The sequence below is a fragment of the Zingiber officinale genome, chromosome 5B (genome assembly GCF_018446385.1).
Source record: "Zingiber officinale cultivar Zhangliang chromosome 5B, Zo_v1.1, whole genome shotgun sequence".
Lineage (NCBI taxonomy): Eukaryota > Viridiplantae > Streptophyta > Magnoliopsida > Zingiberales > Zingiberaceae > Zingiber > Zingiber officinale.
The window spans coordinates 85,254,107-85,264,472 of NC_055995.1; the positions used below are offsets into that span (position 1 = coordinate 85,254,107).

At 36.9% G+C, this 10,366-nt stretch overlaps 2 protein-coding genes across 2 annotated transcripts; both read right to left on the reverse strand.

Moving 5' to 3' along the window:
* Positions 1-1,502, reverse strand: LOC121987578 (cytochrome b-c1 complex subunit 8). The gene is made up of 2 exons (XM_042541323.1): positions 1,270-1,502; positions 1-290 (listed from the first exon to the last, which is right to left on the reverse strand). The coding sequence occupies exons 1-2, from the start codon at positions 1,437-1,439 to the stop codon at positions 242-244; spliced, it is 219 nt and encodes a 72-aa protein (XP_042397257.1). The 5' UTR covers positions 1,440-1,502; the 3' UTR covers positions 1-241.
* A 1,369-nt stretch (positions 1,503-2,871) lies between these two features.
* LOC121984758 (bifunctional aspartate aminotransferase and glutamate/aspartate-prephenate aminotransferase-like) lies at positions 2,872-7,054 on the reverse strand. The gene is made up of 10 exons (XM_042537884.1): positions 6,813-7,054; positions 6,498-6,732; positions 6,297-6,390; positions 6,113-6,216; positions 5,195-5,443; positions 4,986-5,099; positions 4,575-4,658; positions 3,473-3,643; positions 3,270-3,383; positions 2,872-3,147 (listed from the first exon to the last, which is right to left on the reverse strand). The coding sequence occupies exons 1-10, from the start codon at positions 6,920-6,922 to the stop codon at positions 3,007-3,009; spliced, it is 1,416 nt and encodes a 471-aa protein (XP_042393818.1). The 5' UTR covers positions 6,923-7,054; the 3' UTR covers positions 2,872-3,006.
* Between the last annotated feature and the right edge of the window lie 3,312 nt (positions 7,055-10,366).

Here is a 10,366-nt window from a genome sequence, read left to right on the forward strand (position 1 = left end):
TGATTAGCCAACTGTTGCAAGATTTTTATTAAAGCAATCGGTTCAATTTGACCAAAAGGGGTGCCCATTACACAATCCTTAGCATAACTAATTTTCCGAAACAAACAAACATCTCTATACTCGAAACTGCGAAATAATAGAACTTTTTTAACATCTTCAATGCAAATCAACACCAAAATGCTAGAGGATAACATGAATCCCCTTGGAGAATTCTTTAAACTCGTCGTCCTCATCGTCCTCCTCAGTACCTATGTTCAAGCTTCTCCTTCTCCTGGTAGTACTGAACATAACTGCATCAAAAGAGAAGATATCCACATAAGAATTTGGATACTACAACATAGGTTTTGTAATAAACTAAATCAGTTGCTACATAGACTATGAGACACATGATATAACACATCCTAATCGCCTTGTCCTACAAGGTGTGTCTTCCACACAAGTCTTTCATCTCCATCTTCCTCCTCCCTCCTCATCATTTCTTGCCACATACAAAGAAAACAATGTATACAACAGGGCTGGAATAAGGTAGGAGAACTAAGAGACTAACATTATCTTCATCTTATGAGTATGTCACTCCTGTACACCATAAGAAAACCCCACAAAAGGAAAAGGGGGCATAATTGTGGAAGTAAAATACCTGATAATCGAACAGATGAACATGTTCAAATTGAATCAAACTTTGGGGATTTTCACTAAATCTGATTATAGCCGTAACATAAAATATTGAAGGCGGATCAGGTGCTGCAACATGATAAAGCATACCATCTGCCATATAAATACAGTAAAGAAAGCCATCTGCTTTCTTGGAAACAAGTTTTGGGAAACTAGAACTTTTCTCTAGTATTGCAAGATTTCCATGTTTGACGAACAGGAAATGGGAATTAGAATTTCATCATCTCAAGTCGGGAACTTGAGAATACAATCTAAATCAGTCAGATTCGGATATGAGAATTCTCAGGGATTCACGATAATAAAGAACTTTTGACAAGTATAACCATAGTCTATGATTCCAAGCATAAGGAATGAAATTTCAATCGTCACTTTCTCACTTTAGATCCAAATATATAAGAATTGAAACCCTAGCTCCTAAAAGTTAGAGATTCTTTTCCAATACGTAATTGGAACTTCTTCCGATAGCAATTGGTTCTAAGCAATCTCTAAACCCTAAGACGATTGTAGGTAGTCAATAAAATTAAAAATTTCCAACGAAAGCAAGGAATTTGCCTCTTTATTGAACCAAACCGACTGAGCAAAGGGAGAAAGACGTGCCTGTATGTTCCGATGAGAGGGCCGAGGAGCAGGGTGGCGCTGAGCCAGTTCTCGGAGACCTTGTGGTGGATCTTGCCCGGGAGATCTTTCCAAAGTCCGGGCATCACCTTCTGCTGGAATGGCGACAAGCCATAGATCACCGCCTTCATCCGCACCGGCGCCTTCCCCATCGTTCCTCTCTGCGATCCGAAGCTCTCGCCGCGCCGCCGAATGATCAGATTGCAATACTGATCGATTCCTTTCCCGACCCACCCAAATATATATATTTGCTTGGGCTGGGCCTCCGAAACGTGGGCTTTGGACCATTTCATAGTTATTATATTATCAATTAAATAATTTTTTGTAAATGCTGAAATATTAATATATACCATATTTAATCGTTAAAGAATATATTATCTCATCAAAATTACATATGATGTCACTAAATATTTGTAATACAATATCTAAAATTATTATTTTTTAATTCAAGTATTTAGGTCTCATGATCCAACTCATCCTAGATATGATTGATCGACTCCATAAAAATTTACCATTGACTAATTAGTTCGGATTTTCTGTCTCCATTTTTCTCTGTCCCCGTGTCCCACTGCCGATCGAACGGGTCAGATTACATTTCAATGCATCATGACATCTTTAAGATGTGTGCAGTATCCTCGTGATGTGTAAGACATCCTTGAAATGTAATTTGACCCGTCCGATCGACAGTGGGACGTGGAGACAGAGAGAAATGAGGACAGAGGATCCGAACTGTTGACTAATAGGGTAAATTTAAAAGTACAAATAATAATTTATGCAATGACTCAACCGTCCAATGATTCAAATGTAAGAGGTGAATTTCTTGAGCTTTAAATCCTAAGTGTATAGAGAATCCCAAGGTATGCTTACCATTACATAGTATTGTGGGGCAAAAATAATACTATTTATTTATTATTATTGATAATTCAAGTACCTAACTCTTCGAACTGATTAATACTAGAGGTGATTGGACCGACCTCATAGAAGTTTTTCACTAACTATTAAGATAAATCTTGAACTGCAAGCGTTCCAAGATTATCTTCTTGTCGAAGGAAATTAAAATTGGCCCATGGAGGTATAATTAACTGTGAAACACAAAATAATCCAATTTATTAGAGCAAAATGTGATATTGCTCATCCCAAATGACCCAACATCACCGGTCTCACGGTAAAATACAGACAGATAAATCATGAGAAGGGCGTTTTGCCCTAACTCAACAAAGCCTTTGTATGAGGAAGGTTAGACATCCAACGAGGTATTTTACACTCATTTAAAATTAATCCTAAGATTTATTGGAACAAATATCCATATAGATACTAACTACACCAACTCAAGAAAAAATAATCCAATTTATTGTAGCAAAAAATGATTACACTATTTCAGATTATGTGAAGGGAGCATGGATTAGTTTATAACCGATAGTCAAATGACTAGAAGAAGGAAAGAATTTTTCTCCGATGACACACACCAAAAGAAGAATTAACCCCTTATACTATTATAATAAATTAATTATTCTCTAATCAACTTGGCACTCCGTGAGACTAAATAATCCAATTTATGAAGTCTATGCAAGAGCAATCAGTACATCACTTTAAATTCAAATTTATTCATCTAACCAAATTGTTGATATTCAAATACTTGCGAATTTATTTCTCTTGAGAGAATCACAATGTTTTCATCCTTGCCAATAAATCAACTACTTTGTCTCTACAAGCAATAAGTTAGACAGCAACAGGTGGTTTAAGTAGAACCATGGCTTCTTTTATTTTCTTCATAGCTTCTTGCAAGGTTGACAGGGATGCAGCATAAGAAATCCGAATGCATTTATCATCTCCGAATGCATCTCCCGGAACAAGTGCAACCTGCCGGTGCAGCGGGAATCATGTTAGATGAGGATAGTGAAGATGACGATGATGACATTGGCAATGAATACAATGGCGATAACCCGCTAACAGATGCACAACTTGGATGACAGCAAACTAACCTGGGCCTTGTCCAAAAGAAACCGGCAAAGGGATTCAGAGTCTTTAATGTTTCCAAAACCTTCAACCACAGATCCATAATAGGAGCTGAAATCTATGAACAGGTAGAAAGCACCCTGTTGTAGGAGAATATTTGTCGTATTAAGACAATCTAGATCAATAAAAATGTGAGAAACCGATAAAAAGAAAAGGAAGAAAAAATAACCTGGGGCTCTGATATTTTAACACCCTGCAATTCCCCAAAGCTTTTAACTAAGAAATCACGTCTTTCCTGGAATGCTCTCACCATCACGGAAACGGCCTCACCACCGGCGTATCCCAAACCTAGAGCTGCAAGGCCAGCTTTCTGGGATATGCTGCTAGCACCAGAGGTAGACTGCAACAGGTACATGATGAGAAAAAAAGAAGAGATAATAACAGTCATATATGCCTGAAATTTAGGTTTAATCAAACATGACCGCTGAAGAAAACTATGGAAACTATTAGCTACTCGAGCAAAGTCAAAAAAAGAAACTTAACAGGGAAAACAGTCCTCCATTTTCTACCAAAATTCTAGACCAAAGAATAGCTTCCAAGAATGCAGCAATATCAAACCAAATTGACCTTTCAGATGTGAATATCATGCAAGTGCGCTAAACGACTAAACAACCAGTTAGGTATAAACCAACCTATCAGTGACTTGAAATTATAGAGGATTACCTATTATTGAAGTGAAGCATAATCTTCATGCTAGACTTCTTTAGGAGCTTTTGTCTATGTTTCATCAAAGATGATAAAGATGGAATCTAGTCCAATGCTTGTTCATCTTAATGTTGGTGTTTTTATTTAACATAGAATTAATAATTCATCTTTTATTGTTATTTAAATTTAATTCTAAATTTTTTATCATAAAAAGACTAGACACAACAATTATATTTGATCGATGTTTAGCATCTGCTCTCTTTAAAAGATAAGCCAATCTATTGCAATGATGCCCTAGTCAAGAGGATAGTATCTTTCATAACACATTACAGTATGTGATATCTATTTCATTCTGGAATCCAACAAAATCTCATTTACTCGAAATCATAGACATATCTCCTTCTAGGTTGGTGGTAACTGCATATATGTTGACAATTTACAGCTATGCAGGTAAGCATAATAATATATCACGTATTGCATAAGATAGGAATCAAGGTTTTTTATTCTCTATTACCTGCATATGGAGAAAAAAAATGATGTGAAACAACAACAGACGATCTAATGCTAACTATAAAAAAAGTATTCTATCCAGAAGTCTTAGTCCTATCAAGAAAATGAAGAATTACCTGGCTTTGAATCTTTCCACAAGCTGCTAAAAAGTGTTTAGGACAGGCAAGGTACCCAAGTCGCCAACCAGTCATTGCGAAGGCCTAAAATTTAGCAACCATCAAATCAGAATTACTTTTTCATTGCTTGCAAGTATTAATGTCTTTAAAATGGTGTTCAGAATATAATGAATGCAAAGTGTTCAGGTAAATTCGGCTGTAACAGAAATGTAAAAGCCTGGCAAATGACTGAAATTTATGAGCCTCTAAATTTCTTTACAGTTAAGATCAGATCAGTGTAACTAATAGATACAATAACAAGAATTTTATTCAAGATTGGTTCCAATTTTACTTACATATATTTGCCGGCATAGCACTTTGAGTAGCTAAAATCTTGAAAAAACATAAGGGTGAATAAAACAAACTAATTACCTTAGAAAAACCATTTACGGTAAGAGTTCTTTCCCACATTCCAGGTAATGAAGCAAAGCTTGTATGTTTGGCTGGTGGATATATTATGTGTTCGTATATCTCATCTGATAACACCTGAAAGACACATAAATATCAAATGTCATCAGTATCTTCGATTTAGAAGCATGTACTATGTACTGACAAGTAAACTTTGTGTCCAGCAAGCTAACCAGAAGCCTTGGATGTTTCCTGACTATATCAGCAATCTCCTCGAGCAGTTTCCTTGGGTAAACGGAACCAGTAGGATTGGATGGTGAACAAAGGATAAGCAGCCTTGAGTTCTCATTGATCTTTGAAGCAAGCAAGTCAGGATTCAGAAGAAAGTTATCTGATATGTTTGTTGGAAGAATTACTGGATCTGCGTCAGCCAACCTAGCCATCTCAGGATAGCTCACCCAATATGGTGCTGGGATCAAAACCTACAAAAGGAAATCAGTGCACTTCCACGTGAGATACTAGGCGTAGCAGCAATTTTCAATCGGTGTTGGATGAATGGGCACCTGAACCCATTTAAAGGGGACAAGTAATCACAAGAACCCAAAACAAAACCAAATCCATCCCTTGATATTAGACACAACAAGTTCAAACCATCTCAAGATTGTGGCCATAACACTGCTGGAAATCAAACTGAACGAGAAAATTTGTTTAATTTCATTAGAGATGCCAAGTGCTCTGTGTATAGAGAAATTCAGTCAATGCTCTAAAACAACCAGCCATATTGCTTCAACTATGTAGATTGGCTACATCCAATCTGTTTCTAGCCATCAATACTAGTAGATGAATGTTCTATAAATGGAACCTACAAGGCTAAAGTGCCAAGTTCAGATTTTTTTTAAAACATGGAAGTGGTTAATTCACATGTAAGTGCAATAATATTTTGATGAATGTAAACAAATGATCGTGATTTGAGGTCAAACAATAGCTAACACATACAACAAGTACAATTTGATTCAAGTATATTATTCTGTATAATCCAAGTAAAGGAACGAGCATAGAATGAAAGGAAAATCCATACATATACCAGATATAGTCAATGAATGACAAAAGAAAACTGTAAATCTGTAATAGGCAAAATTGATAAGTTGTACCTCATCGCCTGGTGAACAAACTGCGAGCACTGCTTGCATAATAGACTGTTTGGCCCCATTGCTAACCAAGATTTGATCAGGTGAATAAGTCACACCATTCTCCTCTGCCGTTGTAAACAGAAAGCATTGAGAATTTAGCATTCAAACAGAACAAACGTATCTATTTGAATTACAACTCACTGACCTTCAAGCTTATGACAAATCGCCTTCCTAAGTTCCAATGTCCCAGCATTTGGAGTATACCTAGTATGCCCTTCTCGAATCGCATCGATTCCAGCCTTCACGAGCGTTATTCAAGCAGAAAGAGCTCAACTTATGAAATCATAGGAAATATCATAACTTTATCAAATTAAGCCTAGATAACTAACGAGACGGAGAGATTCACCTCTGCGATAGCAACAGGGGTATCAAAATCAGGCTCACCAGCAGCCAACCTGATGACGGGCACACCAGCCTGAACGAGGGCAGTAGCATGATCGGTGATGGCCATGGTCTTTGAAGGCTTGAGCGAGCTCACCCTGGGATTGACTGAGGCATCGACAGGCGTCATTAGATCAGCGGATGGCTCCAACATCGCCCTCAGTTCGGTCGAAAGATGGAGTCCTTTCCTGCTCCAAGCCCTGCCAAGTGGTTCCACCATCAAAGCCAACTCGAATTCTCTAAAAAAAACATCCCCTTTTTGATAAAAACAATAACTTACTTGGAGAAAGGCAAGATCTTTGGCGTGGAATCCAAGTTCTGGTGAGACCGGAGCGGAATGAAAGATGGGGAGGAAAATGAAGGACGGCGGACAAAGAGAGAAGACTCCATCGATGGCTTGCTCCAAGATTACACAACGCTGCACTTGAGGAGTCACAGCAGGGCAATTGGTTGGTGCGTATTAATAGAAAAAGGGATTCTTTGCTCGTCTTCCCCCACCGACCGCACCTACCAACTCTTAGTTCTTCACCCACCAAACCCCAAACGAATCTCCGTTCCGTTTTATCGCAAGACGGCTTCGCAAAAATAAAAAACCGAGTTATCGGGCACCGTAGCAGTTTAATAGGGGATCTGATAAATAAGATTAGGAGGGTAAATGAAATCGTGTATGAGTTTTGAAATTCGATTCAATAAAAATTTATTTAAATTGAAATTCGATTCAATAAAAATTTATTTAAATTTATTTAATGAGACTCGTTAAGATAAATAAATCAAATTCAAGTTTCATAATATGACTAATTAGTTCGTAAACTTAAGTTTATAAATTAATTTTAAAATAAAAAAATAATAATTTTGATATTGAATTTATAAATTTTAAACTCTACTTATGCACATATAGGTAAATATATTAAATTTATTTATTATAATAAAATTATAAACTTAAATTCATTTATAAAAATATTTTAGTTATAAAATTTTATATATATATATATATATATATATATATATATATATATATATATATATAAATTAAGTTCATTTAGACTCGATAAAAATTTGAATAAGTTCGTGAGACATAAATATATTTATTAAATAAAGTTCGAATTTGACTCAATTATAAATGAATCAAATTCAAATATTCAAGAGTTCAATTCGATTTGACTTAATTACACCCCTAATTAAGATGAATTTTTATATATATATGTGTGTGTGTGTGTGTGTGTGGAACGTTTCTTCCGGATTGCTGCGGACCTGCCCTCGTGGCAGGTCTGTGTCATATTTTTTTATTAGAGTATATTAATTTTTTCCACTATTTTCCGCAATCCTAATTTCTCATTCGTCCTTCCTCCTTCATCGTGACGTGGCCGCAGAAGAGGAACACCCACAACCGCGAGGGAACTCCACAGATTTCTCCTTCCTCCTTCCTCCTTCCTCCTTCCTCCTTCGTCGCGATGCGACCGCAGAAGATGAGCACCCACAACCACGAGGAAACTCCACAGATTTCTCCTTCCTCCTTCCTCCTTCCTCCTTCCTCATTTCTCCTTCCTCCTTCGTCACGACGCGGCCGCAGAAGAGGAACACCCGCAGGCCGCCCGAAGCTAGGGTTTCTGCCCCTTCCTCCTTCGTCGCGACGCAACCGCAGAAGAGGAACACCCACAGGCCGCCCGAAGCTAGGGTTTCTGCCCCTTCCTCCTTCGTCGCGACGCAACCATAGAAGAGGAACACCCACAGGTGCCTTCCTCCTTCGTCGCGACAAGCTGAAGCTAGGGTAACATCTTTAAGGACTTATACTTTGTTGTGTTTAACTTGGAGGACATCTTTAAGAACTTATTTAGTTTTTCAATGCAACAGAGATAGAGATTATATATTTCTTCTTATTCAATTTAGGACTTTTCTCTATCAAATTATTTGTCATTTTTACTTTATAAAAAATAAGTTATAGTTTTTATTTATTTATCTACTTATCTATTGTCAAATATAATGCGAGGACTCTCAGAAATAGAAGAAAATAGAGTTGATGATCAAGAATTCATTCCCCAAGTTGCAGATGATAGAAAGCCAAAAATTGAAATGAAATTCTCATCACTAGAGGAGGCATATTCGTTCTATAACCAATATGCACGAGAAGTTGAATTTAGTTTAAGGATAAACACAAGCAAGAAAAATAAGATTTCAAATGAAGTGACGTGGAAACAAATTGTTTGCTTTAAAGATGGTCATACAGATCTAATGTGGTGGAATAAACATACAAAAGTTGATCATGTATCAAGGGAAAAAGCACGTGGCGCAGTTAGAACGGGTTGTAAGTCGAATATTGCATTTGCAAAGAAACATACCAGACCTAATTGAGTTGTCAGTAACTTCATAGAAACTCATAATCATCCACTCTCGACTCCATCAAAGGTGCATTTGCTACGCTCACATCGTAATGTTTCAGCAGCAAAGAAAACATTGACAAAACAGTTTTCAGAGCTCAATGTATCAACTTGTCAGCAAATGCGAATATTGGAGATAGAGTATTGAGGGTCTGAGGGAGTCGGTTGCACAGAAAGAGATATTAGAAATTTGGAGAAAAATCTAAGAGATGAACAAAAGGGTATTGATGCCGAAACACTGATAGAGTTTTTTACATCCGAGAAAGAGAAAAATTCAACTTTTTTTCTTTGATTATGAGGCAGATTCAGATAATAGATTTAATAGGTGTTTTTGGGCTGATCATATATCAAGGAGGGCATACAGTGTATTTGGTGATGTAGTTGTATTTGATACGACATATAATACCAACAAATATGACTTGATTTTGGCACCATTTGTAGGGGTTAATCATCATCATCAGACAATTATTTTTGGTTGTGGGTTTCTTAGTGATGAGAAAACTGAGTCTTTTGTTTGGTTGCTTACAAAGTTTTCAGAAGCCATGCCTAAAGGTGCACCAAACATTATCATCACTGATCAGGATCCTGCTATGACAAAAGCAATTGCACAAGTTTTCCCTCAAACGGTGCATCGATATTGTTTCTGGCACATATTGAATAAATTCCCAGATAAATTAGACCCTTTGACTTTTCGAAACCACTATCACAGCATAAAGAATGTCATTGTAAATTCTACAACACCTGATGATTTTGAGAAGTCATAGGAAAAGACTATCACGGATGCTAACTTAGAGAAAAATGATTGGTTGTCCTTGATCTATGAATTGAGACACAGATGGGTGCCAACATATTTTAGTCATGTATTTTCTGCAGGAATGTCAAGTAGCTAAAGATCTGAAGGCTCACATGCATTTTTCAAGAAATATGTCTCAAATAAGAACTCATTAATGGATTTTTATCACATGTTTTAATAGAGCATTGAGACATCAAAGACACAATGAGTTAGTTACGGACCATATTGATATGAATGAGCAACCCAGGGTTAATACAACCTGGCCAATGGAAATCAAATGGTTAAGTTGTACACAAAAAAGAAATGGCTGGAGTTTCAAAGTGAAATGATCGAGAGTCATAGTTATTATGTGCAACAGTCATTTATAGGAGTTGCCTCAGCGGTTTACCACATGATGAAATTTCAAAGTTCTTCTTCCTCAAAATCAAGAGTGCTCACGTATGACAAACAAAGGGATTACATATCGTGTAGCTGCATAAAATTTGAGTTTAAGGGCATTCCATGTAGACATATGTTAGCTTTTTTCGTATCAACCAAGTGTTTCATTTGCTTGATACGTATATACTCAAACGATGGACACGAGATGCAAAAGTTGTTGGGTTCGTCGGGCCGCGAAAACCGCTTTTTCGCGTCGCAAAAACCTCGAGTCACCCAAAGCCGTAGATC